Raw genomic sequence first — 22500 nt, 5'->3', positions numbered from 1 at the left:
TTGTACCAAGTCAACCTGGCGTTTTTCAATGAAATACATCAAAATGTGAATGATCTTGTTTTCAGAGATAAAGTGGAATAAAGTACATCAATAAAACTCTTCTTTGACCTTGAACTGACAAAGTTGTTTTTATGGCTTCTAATTTTAGCATGATTCCTATTCGCTGGCTATTGACAGTTGACTCTGAAATGGCTTTTTTACCTTTTCCATTCGCTCGCTGAGGGTGTGCTTGTTTTCTTTTAAACCTCATTCGCTTCAAGAAAAAAATTATTGCCAAACTGGTGAATTGCAAAGTAAATTTCACTGGAAAAACCGATGTCACACTCATCGCTTCCTGATTCATGCGATATCGGTTTTTAGCGTAAAATTTACTGTGGAATTCACTAGTTAGGCAATGAATTTTTCTGTAGAAGAAAGCAAAGAAAATGATTTAATTATTAAAGCAGCAAACGGAAACGTCAAAACGGGGACAATTTGAAACCTTTTATTTTCACAAACCCTACAGGCAGTGAGAATAAATAACCAGGTAGCTCCGCTTTTAGGCTTGGCTAAATCTATATATTAGAGGGCGGCTGCTTAATGGAGGTTTCACTGTACTTGGAATGCATTTCTAGACATTTCTGTAGTGTAGCTACCACAATACACACAAAAAACTCCAATTTTGCGAGGTAAGTATAAAACTTGGAACAGTCAGTTGCCCAAATAATGTATCTTTTAGTTCTCCGCAAAAAGCCTAAAAGAACTAGGCCCAGGAGTAGGCTTAACTTAAGCAAGTGATGATGTCATGACAGAAACAATTAGAGTTATGGAGGAGGACAGCAAATGGATACACAAATGCATTCCTTAAGAGAATGATTGCTGCTGCCCATTTCAAGACATACTATACTTACTTAAAACTGTTAGTCATGACCAGGATCATTGATTATAATCTTAACTGAACTTTACATTCTGCGGAAATGAAAGGAAGTAGGCACCAAATAAATAACTTTCTTTTTTTAGATGGCAGCATTGCTTACTACTCCATTTGACGTAATCAAAACTCATCGACAAATTGAACTGGGAGAAATTGTTTTCAGTAAGTTGGCTTGTTGTTTCAGTTAAGATGGATTCTAACTACAGGTCAGTGCATGCTTTCTTATGGTTATCTTGAATCAGAAGACAAAAATCCAAACTGAATGCGAAATTATCCATTGGAGCTTATATGCATATACTTGAAGTTCTTTGAAGCCAGGTGTTTTGCAATATTGGAAGTGAAGTAATAATGATCAGCTAAGTTACGGTTCGCAATTGTCATGCTTACACTATCTCGGTAAGTAGAAGCATCATACCTTAACTTCGTGAATAATCAGCACGTCATACTCATTTATTTATATCATCTCAGACCGTACATTTTTGTTTCAGATGAAGCAGGTGCACGAAAGAAACTTTCTTTCACATTCTCCTTGATGTTGCAATTATACAGACAGAGCGGCTGGAGGAGTCTCTTCACTGGTAAATACAGAAACCATAACAAAGCCTTGTTGAAACTAAGTTCATATTTTGTATCTCTAATGACAGAAAAGAAACATGTTAACATGTTAAACAAATCAGGAAGTCATCATCGAGTTAAAGATGCATACACCGGTGACTCAGTTGGGTGATCATCGGGCTGCCATGCAGGAGGTCGTGAGTTCTTAAAATAACTCGAAGGTGAAAGTGCCTCCCATGTAATCACATCTTCAACTGGTTATACTTTTTAGTCTTGTTGTATAAGAACGCTAAACCGCAGTCCCCGTCTCACAACCCTTGTTCAAAGAAACTGTGTGGGACGTTAAAGATCCCACACGGTAAGCAGGCCATGGAGTTCCTGGTGTTGTGGTTTGGTATGGTCACAAGTTCACCAGCCTATGGCTATTAGTGCTACCCTCTAGAAATAAAGAGTTCACTTCACAAAGCAGCGGACAAGAGGTTCCTATAAAAAGAGGAAGATACACGTAGAGCTACGAGAGAGTAACTGTGCTCAGGGTTCAGTGATCGTAGGTTTTACTATTCCATTACAAATATAGATGATATTACATGTCTGCGTGGGGAAACCAATTTCATCTTCGAGTGCTGATGAGAAGGTAAATTCATATCCCCACGCGGCCATGTAATATGTTCCCTGCCGGCAGAGGTCTCTTTCTCTTTTTGCCTTCGCTGGGGCTGCTCAGTACGGGGAAATAGACCTCTGCCATGGGTCGTCACTCACTGTTGAGCATGCGCGGCGGTTACCTAGCGACCGAATCCTCACATGATACTTCATGTTGTGTGGGCTCACTTAACAACAGTGGAAAAACTGTAATGGAATGCGTGGACACAGCGGGCTCAAGTCACAGTCAGGAAAAATATCATGGGGCTTGCAGTTTAAAGAGTGCCTTCTAAGGCTGTGGACGGTGGTTGCGTCAAAGGGCCCGCTTTTCTGTGGCAGTCGTGTTTTGTCACGCAATCGAATAAAAAGCTGCTGCTGTAACTGACTTGTTCAGTATGACCAAATCTGTTAATCTAATTAATGAAAGTGATATGACAGATGGTTCCGTCTTTTTTATTGCTATTGTAAAGAAACACTCAAAATTACTTCAGTAACGGCGTGAGAATATTTATGTGCAAGTCGAATTCAATAAACTACTCGGAAAGGAAACCGCAGAAAAAACTACTGTATTTATTTTGAATTTAATGAAGGACACTCCAAAGAAGCCCGGTAAAAAGAGCGGTAGAAAAGCTAAGCAGAGAGAGGCCTCAGATTTGCAGAATAAATGTTAAGTTGAATGTTGGTGTGTTTTGGCAAGTTTCGACGGTGTGATGTTTGTCCACAATTATCAATGACAAATTCTTGTTTAGAACGGACGACTCGTCAATCATAAAATGTGACGTCAGAAGACAGAGCTTGTTCTGCAGAAATAATGACTCAATACTTGTTTGAAGCCATTTCCTTAAAAGTGTATATGACAGATTTTTTTTATTTGCTCGATAAAAATCTCCACAATGTACTGATAAAGTATGGAAAAAAATCGGTAGTATTGTTTATTGTTGTTCATTACTTTGTTCAATCTGCCTCTGGTACCACCTCAATTCCCACTCAGCCTGAAATTACTGCAGATGGAACCATTCTCAAGGTAGTTCCACACTTTAAGTATCTTGGTAGTTATGTGGCAAGTGATGTTTCACTTGATCGAGAGATCAACAACAGGATCAGCGCTGCTGCATCAGCCTTTGGAAAGCTACGCAAGCGAGTCTTCGACAACCACGAACTTGAGTTGGACACCAAAATACGAGTCTATCAAGCCGTCATTACACCAACGCTCCTGTATGGCTCAGAAACGTGGACTACTTATAGATATCAAGTGAAGCAACTCGAGAAATTTCACCAAAGATACCTCCGGTCAATCATGAATATCAAATGGTATGATCGTGTCACCAATGCTGCAGTTCTTGACCGAGCTTCCCTTACAAGTATTGATGCTATACTACAGCAACATAGACTCAGGTGGTACGGACGCATGATCAGAATGGATGCACAACGCCTCCCAAAACAGCTTCTCTTCAGTCAGCTATCTACTGGATCTCGAAGAGTTGGTGCTCCTAAAAAGAGATACAAGGACGCACTTAAAAGGACCTTTAAAGACTGTGAGATTGCTGACTGGGCCACAGCCCCAGCAGACAGACTGGTGTGGAGGAGAACGGTTTGTGATGGCGTTAAGACTTTTGAAACCAATAGGAGAATAGCTGAGGACGAGAAACGCGCAAGACGAAAATCTGCTGAAGCGCTTAAACAGGGGCAGCCTTCTGGCTAGCTGCCTGGACAAACCTCATTTGGACCGCCATGCTCGTGTCGAGCGGCAGTGATGAATACAAAAGAACAACGACAATACTACCGATTTATTATATTTCTCAGAAAATAATTCCTGCAAGTAAAGGCCTGTTTAAACGGTTTCAACATTTGACCAACATTCCATCAAATGCGACTCTACACAAGTGGGGACATCGAGATAAATCCTGGGCCGGATGAATGTTCAGTGTGTAACAAGCGAGTAGCTCGAAATCATCGAGCGGTAAATTGCGATAACTGCAACATGTGGTGTCACATAAAATGTGCCTCGATCAAGCCAAGCGAATACAAGAACTATCAAAGCCTTCCCTCGTTTTTCTGGTGGTGTCCGAAATGCCTTTGGTCCTCTTTACCATTTGGCAATGAGACAACATTGGATTGCTCGCTTGACTCGCCCATAACTACAAGATGTTTCGATGATGTCCACGAACATGAAAATCTTTATCCATCACTTAAAGCGGACCTACAACTACCAGGTCTGAAGATCTCACACATTAATGTAAATGGTCTTCTAAGTAAGTTACTGGACATCAAAGCTTTACTATTTTCGATAAATTTTGACATTCTAGCCATATCTGAATCCCATCTAAGTGAGGATATTTCTGATGATGAAATTGCCATTACTGGATATAAGACTGCCCGATGCGATCGGAAAGATGGCCGAAAAGGCGGTGGCACGGTTATCTACTATGCTGCACATTTAGATGCATTCGAGCGGCAAGACATAAATGTAAACAACTATCTGGAAGCTGCCTGGATTGATGTTATGGTAGCGTCTCAGAGACTTCTTGTTGCTTCTATTTATCGCCCACCTGATAATACTAAATTCTTAAACCTATTTTTCTCTACTATGGATCGCATATGGGTGAAACGAACCAATATAATTTTATTGAGGGACTTCAACTTTAACCTTTTGCCAAAAGCTCAGGACACAAATTCTTCAATCGGGAAATTCCGTCAACTTTTGAATAAATTTAATCTAAAGAACGTTATTAACAAAGCAACAAGGATCACTGACACCTCCACAACGCTAATTGACCTAGTAATCTGTTCTGACTCTTCAAAAATTTCTCTCCAAGGTGTTTGTGATTTGGGAATTTCAGATCACCACTTAATATATGCAGTCGTAAATCTCGAAAGGAAGCGTCAAAAACCAACGCTCAAAGCAGTCTATGATTACAAAAAAGTAGATCTCGACTCAATAAGATCAGACTTTGCTGCTGCCCCATGGAGTATCTGCAATGTCTTTGACGATCTGGACGACGCCACTTGGGCTTGGGAGTGTTTATACAAGGATATTATGAAATCTCATGTCCACGTTCGACGTGTGAAGATAAGAAGAGGAAGCCTACCCTGGATGAACTCTTCAATACGCAAAGAGCTGAAAAAACGCTATAAACTCCTCCTTAAAGCACAGCAGACACCGAAGGGCTCGCAAGCCTGGATGGATTATAAGAAGGCAAGAAATCACTGCACCAAACTCCTTAGATCAGCAGAATCAAATTACTGGCTGTCAATATTTAACTAGGCAACCTCTGCTAAAGATTTTTGGAAGACAGTAAGATCCTTTGAGGGAAAGCGGATAGCTACAAAGATTGGTCCAATTAAAGATAGTTCCGGAGTTATTCATTCAGACGATACATCAAAGGCCAACGCTTTAAATTCGTTTTTACTTCTAATCAGGAAAATGAAAGCTGAGCAAAACTTTACTCACTTTTCGTTAGGCCTTGGCGGATTGTGCTAGCATAATTTTTTTGCATAATTGGAGTAATGAAGCATAATTTTTTAAACGAGCACTGCCACGGCACAATTAGCAAAATTTAGCACTTTTTGGAGTGTAAATTCATAAAATTTAGTAAATATGGTGCATTTTCTCCAGAAATATATAAGGCTTAAGTGCAGAATACCCTGCCGCTCCAATAAAGTTCTGCGTAGCTGGCTACGCGGTACGCAAAAACTAGTAAATTCAAGTTGAAGTATGTAATTTATTCAAGAGAATTTCTCGTTCTTAAGGCGTGACCCGGGAATTAAGCAGCGATCGATTGTGAATTTTACGGTTCGGTTAACTACATTTTTCACAAGATCGTGGGAAGAAAATAGCACTCGTTTACTTCAATTTACGGTTTGGTTAACTACACTTTTCACGAGATCGTGTGAACAAAATAGTAATATATTCTCACCAGGGCCATCCGCAAACAATACCTTAGAGTTGATAAGATATGGGAGACTCAGCTCGTCGGCGGTGAGTCTCCTGGCAACTCCATATGGCAATAAATTACATGATTCCCATAAATTCTGAACGTATATTCCTCGCAAAACTCAAAAAGACGTAAACTTGCAGAATTTAACAAGTCTTTATTCTTGAGTATAACACTCCAGTGAGGTAAACTCAAAATAGGACTATGGCGAGACAAACTCACAACAACACTTCGGTGAGACAAACTCACTAAAACAGTTCGGTGAGACAAAACTTGCTTAAGAGCGAGATCGAGGGAGAAAATCACCAAAACAATTAGAGTGAGTATAATTCGCTAAAACAGTTCGGGAGACGTGGACTGACTACGAGATTTCGAGTGAAACTAGTAACCACAACAAAAAGCGGAACAAACTCGAAACAGCACGAGGGGCGAAACAAACTTTACTGTTAAACCTGGTAACAAGAACACTATGAACGAGACAAACTTGCAAATACATATACGCTAAAAAGCTAACACGTGGGACGCTAAAGTAGCGACGTTCCGCAAAACACCACGCAAGCGACCGATAGCAAAAAGAAAGCAAAGCAGGCCAACAAAAGGCAAGGACTACTTACCACATCAGCATTCGGTTCATGAACGGATTGAGCTGAGGGGATGGCAACCTGCGCTACTGCAGCGGGTTGTTCGCCGCCATCAACATTCTGGGCTAGCGTTACTGCAAGAGCGTCTTGCAATTGCTGAGCATCAGGAACAACAGGAACCTTGGTTAGCCATAAGGGGACAAGAACGGCGCAGCGATGATGCGACAACAGAAACGCGAAAAGGAGTATTCGTAAAACTGAAAAGACTGGACGAGCTATCGTGATGAGGGAGTGGCCTTATATAAGAGCCCATACCATTGAGACACGTGATCGTTTGCCACGGACTGCACTCCGTATGCTGGAGTTGCGTAATCAGCGTTTTAAGGCCATTTTTTGTGCGGAGCCCCTAGAGAGAATAGCAGTCGTTTACTGATTAGGCCTAAGCACTCTTTTAACATTTTAGCTATCAATTTACGGTTTGGTTAACTACACTTTTCACGAGACTATCTCACTGCGTACCGCGTAGCCAGCTTCTAAGATAGCCTTCCATCCGATTGGCGTCTGAATGTTCGATATCCCTGTCAAAACTCATTGTTCTCGTTTACAGTCGTTTAAATTCAAGCCTTCGCAGCTTTTCATCTATTTATGCTGTTTTTTTCCAAAAAGGTTGGGGAAAACTCCAACGATTCTCCACACACTGTCACAAAAATAAGAAAATGACTGAGAAATCTGTCTCTACGAAACTAAATGTCCTGAAATGACGTCACAATCATTCCCAGTCTCCTGTTTCGGTATCGTGGTTTTGTACCCAACCAGAAGTGAAATTTCCCGTTTTTGGTTTATCAAAACACGGGGAGGAAGAATCGCCATCGAATGATTTTTTCCATACGTATCAGTACATTGTGGAGATTTTATCGAGCAAATGAAAAAAAATCTGTCGTAGTTAATCGTTCGACCGAATCAGGTCTTCGGTGATGCCGCAAGGAGGAAGGATTACCACTATCGGATGACGTTTGATTTCGGTCACCCGTAGACAAAGCTCTCATAAATAATTGTTTTGCCGAAACCAGTTGGTAGCATAGCCATAACATACTCGCCCGATAGGAGAGCTTCGACCACAAATTTCTGCTCTTGTTTCTGTTCAATGTTTTCCATTTGAAGGGATGAATGATCGAAATCTTCCGCAAAAGCCATATCGTGCTAATGATCGACGCACAGTCTGACAAGAAGTAATTAACTCGTCAAAAAAATCTGACAGCGGAGCACTGTCAACGGACCAACTGAACGCGTCGGTTAGGTAAAGGTAAAGGTACACATTATTTAACGTCGGAAGTTCCTTTACTCTCTAGAGAGTATTCTCCCAGGAAGCTGGTGATGCGCTCATTTTACCCCCCTCTTTCAATCAGTGCTCCGTTTTAAGGGTATTTAAAGCTACTTAAGCTACACTGCAAGGAAAGAAGTCGAAACAAGGATGTGAGATCCGGGGATCGAACTCGGGACCTCTTGCACCAAGGCCGCGCACTAACCGACTGTGCCACCCTTGCCCCTTTACAGCAACGGGTGCAGTCAAGAGAAAATGAGGGGACAGAGAAGGAGGCTCCCGGTCCAGCCCTTGGGATATGTCATGTCCACGAAAGTTATTTTTAGACGAGCGGAAGTCTTCCGAGACGTCCGCATGCACGCCAACCTCGGTCCGATGTTTGAAAGAAAATATATGTTCATCAGCCTTCCACGCGTGCCATCATTTTCTCTTTTCACTAAGAACCTGAGAGCGAGGCAAGACTGCATGCGGACGTCTCAGAAGACAGACTTCCGCTAGAATAAAGACCTCCGCTCGTCTAAAAATAACTTTCGTGGACATAACATATCCCGGCCAACGCCTTGAGCCTCCCTCTCTGTCCCCTCATTTTCTCTTGGTGCAGTCCCTTCTTTCTCTCCTCTTCCCAAGCCTCCCTCGGTTTTTTTATTCGATTGCGTGACAAAACACGACTGCCTGACAGAAGCGGGCCGCTTGACTGATTTATGAAGGACTGCTGGCAGTCTATTCGACCCTGGGCAGAGGTCTCTATTTATTTATTTATTTATTTATTTATTTATTGAATCAGTTTCACCACAACAGAGAAACAGGCTGTGGTGGGAGTCGCACAACAGAGCGAGGCTCCAAATTAAGTACGCCCTTTTACCCTCCCAACCAAGATACAGCACAGACGACAGACCACAACACCGGGAACTACATACCCTACTCTTTGCGACAAGTGTGTGGGTTCTTTTACGTCCCACAGGATTATGAACATTGAAGGGTTGTGAGACGGGGCCTACGGTTTATCGTCCTTATCCGAGAAGACTAGAGAGTCCAACCATTTGCAGATGTAACTAGAAGCTCCAAAAAGCTTACACTGGGTTGCCTGTGGTACGCGTTACACAAAGAAAGAAGGCACTGAATCGGTATTGAACTGCAGTGTTCCAGTTAATTTTTTCAAGTGGGGGGTCATTAAGACCATTTGAGGGGTCACCCATATGTCGCGCCAGCAGAGGCCTTTTGGCTCACACGTTCACATGTTTAATTATTTTGTTATGTCCTTTCCCATTTTGAGGTCTTTTATTTAATAAATTCAGTTTAAAGATAACAAAACACGCGCTTGAGTAAAATTCACTCGTTTCTTCTTTAAATAAATAGTCTGCAAAAAACTAACTGCAAATTGATTTGACGGACGTTATCCAGCATGTCTTGCAGTTGCACTAAGCAAACGTTTATTGCACACACTAAGAAAGGACTGAAGGTGTTGTTTCCGCTTCATAATTCCTGTTTGTTTGTTTGGCTTTGCGTTTGCACCAGAAAACGCCAAGCCAAAAGACAGATGAAGAAAAGAATAACATAGTTTTTATATATAAATCTGAATCGCATTCTCATCGAAAGATTGATGACAATCGATCTTAAAAACACGAAAATTTCTGCTGTCTCTGACTTTTATGAATAAAGGGAAAGGTCGTGTTTTGTCAAAAGGAAGAAATTGATCACATGCTATGCAACCATAAAGGTGCACGTGATCACCTTGAATGAACTACGGGAAAGAATGTTAATCGTTTGTCGTTTTCAGAGTAAAACAACGTACTTTTTAGCTGAGAAACGTCCGTCATTGGTTTTTTAATTTTGTTGTAATATTTAACTAAATATTTAGATTTCATCAATCGGGTCAGGATGCCTTCTTTGTCGGGTTCCTGAGAAACGTATCTACCTTATTACATGAAATTTTCGCGGCGCGTTAATTTCGCGAATTTCGCGATTTAAAAAAAAATCGCGAAATTTAAGTGACGCGAAAATTAAATGTCGCGAAAATAAGATGACGCGAAAATTAAGTGACTCACATTATGTCAATAACTAAAACAGCGATTTTATTACACACGTTTATAACAATCATTTTGAGCTATTCTGTGGTAATGTTCTGGTCCTCTTCATCACTACTGCTTTCCGTTTCTACTCCAGGTAGCACTTTTTTTGTACAATCCTCAAACTGTCCATTTACTGGCTCCTTGAGTGTGTCTCACTCGAAAACGCGAAATTAAAGTGAGTCAAAATGCAAAATTTTCGCAAAATCGCGAAATTAAGGTGTTCCGAAATATGCGACCCTCAAAATTTCATGTATTAAATTTTCACTTCAGGCTGAACTATTTACACAATCGAGAGGTTGAGTGGCCATGCAATTGAGAATTTTAAATATGTATGAGATACAAAAACAGACTTGCGAATTATCGCAGATCACAATGTTGACAAGCACAAAAGCAGAAGAAATGTTACTATCTGATTGTTTTTGGGTTAGAGAAAACGGATATATTGTCACGCAAATTATGTAATTTCATGGCACTCAAAATTCGCAAAAAGCGTGACTTTCATGTAAACAATCTTCGCATTAGCAAGTCGTTGCTATAAATTGGATTAACCAGGAAGTTAAAGAAATATTCTTGGCTTCCCAAATAAATTTCATCTTACACTACAATGACAAAATCATTTGTCAGAGAAATAAAATTCCTGTCTCCTCGCGCATCACATTTCAACGCACGTATGCAAATTTGTTAACTCATTTTCACCGCGATTCCCGCGAAATTTTTCTTGTTTCAAATACATCTTTTATGTTTAAATAACCGCTAAAAATAAAGATTTTCATAATTTAATATTTGCACAAAAATAGCAACGCACGCAACAAATTTATCCGCATTTACCTCTTCGTCGAATTCTAATGCCTAACACAGGAATTTTTAGTTATTGTGAAAATCTTTCTATATTCGTTAGCAATCATCCTTTCAAATTTCAGAGAAATCGACCGGTCCGCGAATATTTTACGAGTTTTTTTCAATGGGATGTCAAAAGGCCAAGTGGATGTTATGCATAATAGTGGAAGTTCGCGCGATCAAGTTGCGCGTGTTACCCGAATGTTCAAAAATGTTCCCGAATCGTCAAGTATCACCACAGAAGACAAAACATCATTCGAAAAGCTTATTCTTTTAAAAACGTAGGTTCTGGAGGTAATTTTGAGAGTGGAAATCAAGTTTACGCCGCGTGGTATATTTATATTTAATTAAGTTAACACAATAGAAAGACGCTTACCTTAGTTTGACCTTAGTTTGTTCAAAGATCCACTAAAACGCCATTCGCGTTACATGATTTTCGACGCCATTGTCGGTCAAGGTGATCGTTCTACTGTGTCCACCAGAGAAATCTGCGCATTTCCCACTACCCTCTCGATCCTAAGAAAATACGCGCAGAAGGCTCTATGCACAAAGACACCACTTAGCAGGGGGGTGACAGGCAAGACTTTTACCGACACGGAAAAAAAACCAACGCAGATTCCGACTGGGTTTGCCATACTGGCAACCCAGTAATTACAAAGGCAGCACTTTCTCCTCCGTTATTTAAAGACCCTGAGTGTTGGTCCGGCCGGAGTTGAACTCACGACCTCCCGCGTGACAGCCCGGTGCTCAACCAACTGAGCCACCGGTACGCGGTCTCTTTTTCCGTACTGGTCAGCCCAGCGAAAGAGCTCTGCTACCAAGGAATGTAATATCCTCTATTTAAGTATTATTTTAAGTGGTAATTGTTGCTCTTTCATTACAAGTAAAGTATTATTTTAATTGGTAATTGGCAATGATATGTTGGACGATAAAGATATCAGTTACAAAAAATAGAGTGGGAAACAACTTACAGTCTCTTCAATTTTAGACTACTTTTTGCCTCTATTCAGTAAGCAATAGATCACAGAGAAGTCAAAATGCGGTACGAGAAAGCTGGTGCTTTGGGGAATATCATTGTTTCCTGATTTCATTTTTAGGAGTGTCAGCAAGAGTCATGAAAGTTGCTCCAGCCTGTGCAATCATGATCAGCACCTATGAACTTTCCAAATCCTTCTTCCGTAAGTACAACATGGAGAATTTGACCCCTGTGACTGCTGAAATCTCTCATTAGCAACTTGATGTATGCATCATTGTGTGACGCCGGCGACATCTTAGAGGAGTGCAGACAAGGAAGGTTTCAAGGTCATATCTGGCTGGAATGGCAACGATTAAAACGTCATCAAATCAAGACGTTCGGGGCCATTCAGTTATAACGCGTATCACAAGCCTTTTCATGGGATTTTAGGTGAATCGATTGGACAACTTGATGAAAGAATGGGGAATCATTCTTCTTTCAAATTACAGTACAGATCTCCGTTTTTATGGAGAACGTTGGTTAAACTGGTCACAGTAGTAAAAAGATGAGGATCTAAGGGTTTTACTTCTTGGAGAAAATTCTGACAATTTTTTGAACGTTTTGGTTGTAGGTTTAGCTGCCAATCAAAGGGCAGTGAGGTGAAAACAGGAAAAGGTTGTAGTTTTGTGTCCATTTTCCGTAAAAGGCTAATAAATACGCGAGAAGTATCTGGGTCGACCGTTTCCAAAATGCAAAATAAGTTGAGTGGAAAATCAAAACTGGAATTCAAGAAAATTAGGTTTTTTTTCTCATTTCTCTTTACGGTGGAGGATACAAGCAAATCTGAAAAACAAAATCCGAATATTCCACTAATAAACGTTTACAGTACAGTTGTGAAGCGAAGACATTTTAAAAATTAGAGAAAACAACTGTAGAACAACGGTCAACTTTTTTTATTTTTATCGGAAAGTTATATTATAACCTTCACTATATTATCTTTTATAAAACAATTAGGATAGTACCCGCACTCTCATCAATATCAATAGCTGTGTTTAGATGAGAGTATGGAAACACGGCTGTGACATCACACGAATTTTGATTGGTTATGTAGTCAGTCGCGCGTTTTGATTGGCTGGTAGGAAACATGAATATGTATCAGAAAAATCTGTTTCAATCAAGACGTAAAAAGCCAGCATTTTCCATCATTTGTCGAATTATCTTTGAGAAATATTTTATAAAAGCAGACGTTTTCCGTGTTTCCATAGCCTCATCTAAACACTCGGGGGAGCTGGGAGAATTCTAGACAGTTATACAAACCCTCGACTGCGTCTCGGGTTTGCGTAACTGTCTCGAATTCTCCCAACTCTCCCTCGTGTTTAGATGAGGCTATGGAAACACGGAAAACGTCCTCTGTTGCTCAAGTTTAAAGTGCCCGCTTCGTGTAGAATGTGTCTTTCTTACCCACCTTACATCCAAACATGATATCAATCCTTTACGAAGACTGGAAGTGCGTTTTTTTTACCGTTTTATCCGAGATTACATGGTCGCCATTACTTGGCCTTGTTCGTGGAGGCTTAGTTGCGTATCACATGTAATGACGTCTGAGGGTTAACGCAAACTCTTTGCATGACTAATTTTCATATAGAAATTACAGGATGACATTTCTTTTTGGCGACTAGTTGGTCGATTTCGTACACCGTAATCTGCTGTGTCGAACTAAAAAGTTCCGTCAAGTCGCTTTTCGGTGCAATTCTGCAGCAATACCTGCAATTTCATTGCATCGCAGCCCTCCGAGCGGAACCTTGTAGGATCAGTTTCTTCGTATGCACCCATAGGGGGCCCAAGCTCGCGTTACGCGCGAGATGTGGCTGTGAAAACCGTTACGTCAGCAACAACACTGTTCAAGGCAATTTGTTTTTGTTTTTTGAGTTGGTTTCACGATTTTGGTGCAAAGAAGCGAAATGTTATCAATGAATGAACGAAATAAGGTAATTTTACGCACCTTGTTTCTTTTGCTTTGTCTTTTCGAGCCCTGTTTTAACTGTTTTGGGACGTTATTGTTTGAGAGGCTGTCGTAATCTTTCTAAGACGACGTCAAGGCTGGACACAGCGATTCACGCAGAAATGTGCTGGGAAGCCTTTTTCTCACGGAAAAGCGAGTTCGCTGCTTAGTTTTTCCTTCCAACGAAAAGAGCATAGTCTGTTCCTTTCAGCTCGAATTAGAAAGATTTCCTTCACATTTCCAGACCGGACAGTTGTACACAGTCGAATCCAAATGGTCGAAACAGCATGAGGAAGAATTGTCCGTTTGGATCCTTGCAACATGAAAGATTCTTTCAAAGCAGTCTTCTGTAAAATGTACCAAACAAATCTTCGCGGTGGAAAATTTGGTCGATGCATCATAGGCGGCCCAAGCTTGCGTTGCGCGTGAGACGTGGCTGTGAAAAGCGTCACGTCAGCAACAACACTGTTCAAAGCAATTTGTTTGAATGAACGAAAGAACGAACTAACTACGGTAATTTAACTCGGGCCTCTTGTTTGCTTTAGCCTTGCATTGAAGCGATTCCGGACAGGTTTTGTTTTTTTTAAGTGTCTTCCCTTTTCGCTGTCTTGGCTTGGGTTGCCATAATGTTTGTTTCTGTCATCTTTCGTGTGTGCTTAGGTTTTGCCTGCTTGTTCTTTGAGAGGTTGTTTTCTCTATAGCTCTTTGGTTTTTTTTTTTCAATTTCGTGCCTTGGTTCAAGTTGTGACACTGGAGGGCTCTCCTCTCCTTGATCACAGGTTTATGCTGGTTCTGGATCGTAGCTTAAAAACAAGCTCCAGGTTTTCGCTGTGGGAACATTAGTCCAGCGTAGGATCTGGAGTTTCTAAAAGTTCGTCACCTGATGCTCCACTATGTGGAGGCTAATTTTCCTTGAGTGGGTTGGTTGTCTTCCACCATGTTCAGTCTTAACTAAAATGTTGCGTTCAAGCAGGACCGGCGGCTTTGGTTCTTTGGGATCTCTTCTGCTGCTGTTCATGTGACAACAACATGTTTAAGGGCCAGGTAGAGAATCTCGCAAATCCGATTCCGGTCGCAGATTTGTTTTTCCAGCATTTTATACCTAATGCAGTTGCAGTTAGGAGCGAAAATCCGCGTTTGCTAGCTATTGGCTCTTCCACTATTGATAGGTAGCCAATCACGTATCGTTATTTTCAATCCGTTTTGTTCTGAAGCTCGTGGGTGTGTTAGTTTGAAGGTATTTTAGACATGGTTTTAGGCCTACACGGCCTTTTCTGTTAGTTTGAAGGTATTTTAGACTTGTTTTTAGGCCTACACGGCCTTTTCTGTTGCGAACAACGTGGCCCAGTTTTAAGTGGCCATTGGTGCAAATCGTTTTCAATGAATGAATATAGGATTAGTTTGACGTCAATTTGGCAGTGGTCTTGCAGTTTTGTTTCCCAAGTTGATCCGGCATTGTCTACCGTGTGATGTCACATCAGGGACGGGTTTTGTCTGGGAATTTGAAAAATGTGACAGACCAGCCCGGTCTCCCTTTTGTGAGGAAGAACCTGGGCAATGCTGGCAAACATATTCAAGAAACCTCCTTCAATATCATGCAAAAGGAACAAATCACTAATTGACTTGAAGCAGAACTGTGAATTGAAGGTTTCATAATTATCTGTAACCACAAATCCACAAAAGGGAGACGGTACAGATCTGTCACATTCTTTCAAATACCATCAGTCTCCGAAGAAGTTCAAAGAACTACTTCTACCTGTCAGGTAAGTACCTTCTCTCCGGGGAAATATAATTTCTTCTTCACTTTCTCTCCGACTGATACTCTCAACACTTGTGCGTGACTATGAGGGTTACTGGCATGAGTATCCAGAAACTTGAACATGAGCTGGCTTTAACTGTTCAGCTACACATTAAGGAGTCAACCAAATCCTTCCTACATGAATGTATAAACCTAATGGCCCACCTAGAGAAGGTAGGAAAGCTACAGAACATGTAGACGTGTCGTTAAGATAGGGAAGAAACAACTAGAAACTGTGCAGAAGTTCTCTTAGACAATCAATCAGGTAAAACAGAAAGTATTGCCCTTGCAAAATCCCCCTTGTCGGTTGATCTCAGGTAAAAAGGCTGAAATATCTCTGATGAGGACTAGTCCGCTGCTGCCTACTACGAGTGGAGTGACTTCTGAGGTGGCCAGCAATACCCGCTAGCCGCATAGCTTTCTCATGAGGCCACCGCGCCTCCCACGTTGTCTTGGTAAGCAGGCAGATATATTTGTCTTGGAGGGTGACCAGGCCTTGATGCCTTTGTGTGATCGGCCAAAGTAAACTCCCAGGTGTCATTTTTGATGGCGACAAAGCTTAGATCTGGTTTAACCAATTCATGAGCACGAGCTGAAGAAGTCAAAGCCAGTAATACAGCTAACTTGAGGGATAACTACTTCAGAGTAAGACCACTTAGAGGATCCAGGATTACTAGAAAAGAAAGCAAGCATTTCACATCCAAGGAGTCGGTGGTTTCATGCGAAAGACACCTTTCATAAAACGAGACACCAATGGAAGATCTCCCAGCTTAGTCTGACCAATTGGCAAATGTTCCTGTGATATCGCAGACTTGTACACTGCCAGCGTCCTATATGCTAGGGACCAACTTGTTGATATCTTTGTCATGAAGGGCAAGACATCCGTGACCAGTGCTGAAAAGGGGCACTGGTCTGTGGCAGAACACCACTGGGACCAGGCTCGCCAATAACCCTGGTAGCACTTCTTAGTTGACTTGGACCAGGATCATGCCAAGAGGATATTTGTTACTTCTGCAGGGAAACCTGCTGCTTGATAGCCTGTCCTGATATCGACATTGCGGTAAAGTTGAGTGACCACCACAGAGGGTGAACTGCCTCCTGGTCGAAAGGTAGCGACAGTAGAGACCTTGGGAGCTTGGGAAGAGGATACGGTACGAGTGTCAGCATTAACTGGATCTGAGCGTACCAAGGCTGTCCTGGCCAGTTCGGGACTACTAATAGGGCAGTTGCTTTGCCGTTTCTCTCTTTCTGAAGAATTCGAGGTAGACGCACCACTGGAGGGTGGATGAAACTTCTCCATTGACCCCAGCCTAGTTGAAAAGCGTCCATTGCTGCAGCTCTGGGATCTGGAACCCGTGATGTGTTATGTCTCTGAAGACATCCTTCCGAAAAAGGAAGGCTGGCCCAGACCCTAGGGGTAGAGACTGAATCCCCCCTCCCAGGAACGACTTTAAGGCAAGGATCACTGCCTTGAGCTCCAAGCAGTTTATGTGGTGAGTTGCTTTTACCACACTTCAGCGTCCCCTAGTTGTCCTGTTTCTGCTAAATGCAACTCACCCCCACAAGGAAGCATTGGTCCTGATAGTTAGGTCAAACGGAGGTGGAGTGATGTCCTGTTAGGTCCCTTAGAGATGGATGAGACAAGGATATCCGATGCTTCGGCTTCCACCCTATCCGGTAGAGTAGCAGGGCCTGCTGACAATGCAGATCTCTGTAGTGGAGAGTGGCCACCCGCAGTCCTGTCCAGGCTACATGACTCCTGCGGCCTAATAAGCTTGACAGTTCTCCCATCGATGTTGACTGGCAGTCTGGCATCCCTGGCATGCTCCCGGTATTAGATCGATCTGTTTCACTGGCAGGGCAATAGACAGTTAAGAGCGCACCCAGAAAGACACGGTGACGAGTGAGGGCTGGAAAGCACTTCTCGAGTTTGACTATGAAACCCAGACTGGGCAACAGCCTTCGAACATAATGGAAGATCTCCGCTAGAGTGTCCTTCTGATGGTGAATCAGACAATCAAAGGATAATAGAAGAATTGCTGGGGAATGAAAACATATGTTAAGTCTCTGACGTCATGATAATCAAATTTGCTGTTCAATTACGGGCTCATTAGGAACACGTTTTCAGTAATGGTGGCAACATTTTTCTGACATTATTCCGTTAGAAGGTTTGTTGTCGATGTGTTGTGGCAAATATACTCAGAAATTAACCCAACGTCATATTTTGTAACAGAATAAAGCCATAAAAAATATTCGAATTTTCGTCGCAGAGGCACTTTAAAGCATTAATGTGCTTTTGTTAGGACAAGCATAAAAAACAAATAACTCTTTTTGCAAAAGATGGTTGAACTGGTTTGTAAAAAATGAAACTCATTTAATCCTGTAAAGAGCACCATGCAATTAGGGGCAAAATGCAATTGAATGAGAGACATTCGTATCACTTACAAGTCATGGACAAAAGTTTATGTAAAATGGGGTCCGATTAAAATGGGGATCCGCGAATTTTTGTTTGCTTGATTGCTCAGAAGACGCAAGTCAGATGTCCTTTGCGTTCTTGTTTTTTTTTTTGTTACTGGGTTGCCAGTATGGCAAACCCAGTCAAGGTCTGCGTTTAGTTTGTTTGTTTTCTTTTTTTTTTTTTTTCTTTTTTAGTTTGGTTTTTTTTTTCCGTGTCGGTAAAAGTCTTGCCTGTCACTCCCCTGGTAAGTGGTGTCTTTGTGCATAGAGCCTTCTGCGCGTATTTTCTTAGGATCGAGAGGGTATTGGAACTGCGTAGATTTCTCTGGTGGACACAGCAGAATCATTAACTTAGCCTGCAATGGCGTCGAAAGTCATGTAACGCGAATGGCGTTTTAGTGGATCCTTAAACAAAATATACCCTTATGGAGCTCAATAATGGAAAGTCAGTTGGATAAACTAGGCAGAAATCTCAAAAGCGACGAGTACTGGACTTCGACAACAATCTATCGCCCGTCGAGACGAAATCAAAGTGAGCTGTATTTACCTGAAGTACATGGTAATTTGACACGATTGAGTTTCCTGTCTTCACGCACGCAATGAAATAGGAAGAGGTTTTCGCCTGTAAGAGCAAATATGTTGTTTGTTTCAATAAATTTTTCGCTGGAAAAGGATTCTGTGGTATTTTCTGCCTTTGTGAATTATAATATCATGTTGTGTATTGAATTTTCGAGCTTAAGGTTGAAATGTGATATGGGAGAAGTTTTTTAGTATTGCTCTGTAAGCAGGAAGGGTTCACAGGCCTGTTGGAAGCGTGCTTGAGTTTCAACAAAATGAGCCCCAAAATCAGTGAAAACTTGTGACGCAGATGAATAATAAAGTAGCTGCTATTTCCAAAATGATGGAATTACCTGGTGATAAATAACGTCGTACGCGTCTTGGAGAGTAAATTTTGACTTTGCATAAACAAGAGTTAGGCGATTGTGATCTTTGTTTAGACTTCGCTCATTTCATTGTCAAACTTTATAACACTTGACAGAAAAAGAAACTTACAAAAACTCGGTATCTTGCCATCATTTGACACAGATGCTTCATTGTTTGGCGAGTAAACATGCCGCGGTAACTTAAACACGGCGCCCGCTGAATTCCGGCCATGTCACTTTCGATTTTGCAATTTACTTGAACGTAGCAAAAATCTCCCAAAATGTTTGTCGCTGATCGTAACTTTTTATATTCTATATTCACGGTTCAAAATTTATGTTGTTTTCATGTCGTAAATATTTTATTCTCGATCGACCGTCCCGGAAACTTCCTTCTGCTCTTTCTAAAAACTGTGTATCAATAGTTATTTGCTTTTTCATTAATATTTGTTTTGCATAAAGCAAGCTAACAAAATCTGTACCTTGCTGAGTTCGCATTTGTTAGCGTTAATAGTATTTTCGGTCAGATGCATCTGTTTTTTTATAAGGGGTTTATTGTTTTGGTCTCCCATCCTAACACTAACCCCACTGAACAGGGAGTAACTTCAGTGAAGTTTAGTAGTACAAAGCTGTCAGATGCTCAGAGGGCACACTTGTGGTGAAAAGAAGTTGTGAAGGAACTTGAAAATTATCAAGATGTCAGCCCAGAAGCCAATGTTTCTCGCTTCTCTTTTATTTGTTATTCTTGAGAGACTGGAATGCTGTATTTCAATACTACATAATTCAGTGCCTTCTGATTTTCTGTAGCACGTACCACAGGCAACCCAGTGTATGCTTCACGGAAGCATCTCGTTTAAAGCATTGTAACGCATAAATAATTGACAACAAGAAGCATTTTGCATTTCCCTCCCGATTCCTGCCCTCTTTGAACTCCCGTACCCCTCCCGCCCCTATTCTCCCGGGCTCCCGCCCCCTGTCCCCCTCCGCTCCATTGCTATTGCAATTTCTCCTCAGGCTTTTCTAATGTAAGAGCAAGTAAAATTCCTAAAGATCAATTCAAATAACTGCTGAGTTTCTTGGTGGCAGAACGAGGGGACCGGTGAGGCCGACTGAGAGATTTGAAGCGGCCGAAGATTTTGTTGATGAATGATGATTCGCCCGGGTTGAATTCAAACTCACATTCATCATTTAACCACAAACTCAAGCTCGCATCATCTGGAAAATTCGCACAGACTTTTAAGGACTGTTATATAATTACTGTTTTGTTAAAATCAATCTTTTGTGTTGTCTTATGCCATTTGCCCGCAATATTTACGTCACAGACACAATCTTTCGCTGACGCGTCCAGCCATCTCTTCTCGGGAAGGATACCCGAACTCGAATGAGCGGCGGAAATCGAGCCTACAAACTGAGTGGCTTCATAGCTCAGCTGGTAGAGCGTTGCACCGGAATCGGAGAAGTTCGTATCCTGTTGAAGCTGCCTGGATTTTTCAGATGGCTAGAAGAGGCAATTGCTTAAATTGTCCACTTGACAAGTGCGAGGATCACTTCTATGTTTCGTCTATAACCCGCATTTCAAATATATACCTTTTATTTCATTCATCTGGTTTTTGTATATTTAGGCAAACCAATCGAAACAGTGAGTTACAATTGTCCAACATGATTTTCAGCAGAAAAATAGTGCTTCGGTCTACTTAGCAAGCCCAAATTAGTCATGCACGTGAAGACTACGTCAGTAATGAGAAAGGGTGCGTTCCTTTAAAAAGATGAATCTATCAGAGTGTAATTTTAAGTGGTCTTTATGCCTATATAATCCATCTGGGGCCGGTTGCTCAAAGCCTGGTTAGCGCTAACCCTTAGTTAAGACGTATCAAAAGCTATAGATTTCCATGGTACTTAACACTGGTTAGCGCGAACAATGCTTCGAGCAACCCTGGCCTGAGCGTTAGCCCAAGTAATGGAAATAGACCCACACGAGAACAGGAAAACCCCGTAGAGGATGGGATTGAATCCAGGACTGCCAGATAAGATCACTGTTGATCTACTGACTGAGCTTGAAGGTCTGTCAGACTGGATAATTTGATATGTGTAATTTTTGTGAGATCACTCGCCTTCCACCATTGTGGCCCGGGTTCGATTCCCAGACTTAGAGAGGTTTTTCTCCGGGTAATCTGGTTTTCCCCTCTCCGATCCTCAAAACCCAATGTTTGATTTGATTTGAGTTGTGCGCACAGTGTCCCCACTTAGCGCACTTGATACTTACAACACAGTCTGCAGACCATGTCGTAGTCTTCTCAAAAGATCTTTCTGATCTACAGGTTATCCTAGATATAGTACACAGAACTTGCTCTAGAAATGGTCTACAGATAAGTTTCAAGAAAACAAAAACAAGTTTTCAACGATTTAGAACTCATGAACTAAAAAAGCTTACTGAACATTTCTGGAAACAAGATTGAGAATGTTAAAGAATTTAAATACCTGGGACATATCTTCTATAGTGACGAAAAGGACTCTTTTGTTGACGACAGAATTCTCAGCGCAACAGGTATAGTAAATTCTATGATCTAAGATACGTTCTAACTGATCATAAAGTATCCATGGAAACAAGAAAAACATCTTAGAAGCATGAGTAAGATCCAGACTTGTTTACTGCACCGAAGCGCAACCAATCTCATTCCCAGAGCCTCCGTTACCCTTGTCCAGCGGAACGGGCACGAGAGGCTCTGGAAGAATCCAAAACCGGAATCAGAAAACTCTGGTTGGGGTTGAGTAACTGCGCGTGCGTGAGGGGAGTTGGTTAGAATCAACAAAACTACTGGAGTTCACCTTGTCATGACAGTACACATGAGTGTAAACACATCTCCCAATTCACTCGAAACGTTTAAACTGCGGAGAATCACAAACAGTAACGAGAGACATTTTTCAATCATAACGAATTTCAGTATCTGGTGTCATGCAAGTGAAAATTGATTATTCTCAACTGAAACAAAAACGTTACGGAACTGATAAGTTGTAAAAAGATTTATTCCTAGATTACCTTCAACCTTGTATAGATAAAAATCCAAAAGAAATCATGACTTTTTAGCTTAGAATTTGACAAATGGCAGGAAATTAAACCGTTTTGAACAACCAATCAAATATGGCTTTTTTTTGGATTCGACCGGAGTCTCTCTTTCCCGACCGCTGGTCAAGGGACCGATGACTCTGGGAACGATATTGAAGCGCAACTACCTAATGAAGATGAACTCAGGAAACTAGAATCATAATGGCACAGACTCCTGAGAAGAATGGTAAAGAACGGATTGAAAAGGAAAGTAATAGTGAAGGAGAAGCTACTTTTGCCTTCAAATACAGAACCTCTGACATCGAAACAATAATTGGAACTCCACTATTACGTGATTTCATATCTGTGCGATACTTAAAGTACATTGCGCACGTTTGCAGAAGACAAAATTCTAACCTGACAAAAAAAGTGTTATTCATCAAACCAACAGCAAAATATGTTAGAGATCCATGGA

The 22500-nt window shown here is 41.4% G+C and overlaps 1 protein-coding gene across 2 annotated transcripts in view; it reads left to right on the top strand.

Moving 5' to 3' along the window:
• Window positions 1-15277, top strand: part of LOC137967832 (mitochondrial glutathione transporter SLC25A40-like) — a 40486-nt gene extending 25209 nt beyond the window's left edge. Inside the window, exons 8-10 of one of the 2 annotated variants that reach the window (XM_068814416.1) lie at window positions 1000-1075; window positions 1402-1491; window positions 11948-15277. In XM_068814416.1, coding sequence (XP_068670517.1) covers window positions 1000-1075; window positions 1402-1491; window positions 11948-12081 — 300 coding nt within the window. In that variant the 3' untranslated portion in view covers window positions 12082-15277. The remainder of the gene's footprint in view (window positions 1-999; window positions 1076-1401; window positions 1492-11947) is intronic. The other variant, XM_068814415.1, reaches the window with a different exon arrangement.
• The last annotated feature ends 7223 nt before the right edge of the window (window positions 15278-22500 follow it).

The sequence above is a fragment of the Montipora foliosa genome, chromosome 8, assembly GCF_036669935.1.
Source record: "Montipora foliosa isolate CH-2021 chromosome 8, ASM3666993v2, whole genome shotgun sequence".
In the NCBI taxonomy this organism is placed as follows: domain Eukaryota; kingdom Metazoa; phylum Cnidaria; class Anthozoa; order Scleractinia; family Acroporidae; genus Montipora; species Montipora foliosa.
Note: the sequence above shows the minus strand (reverse complement) of the source record. Positions and strands in the feature narration are given on the sequence as shown.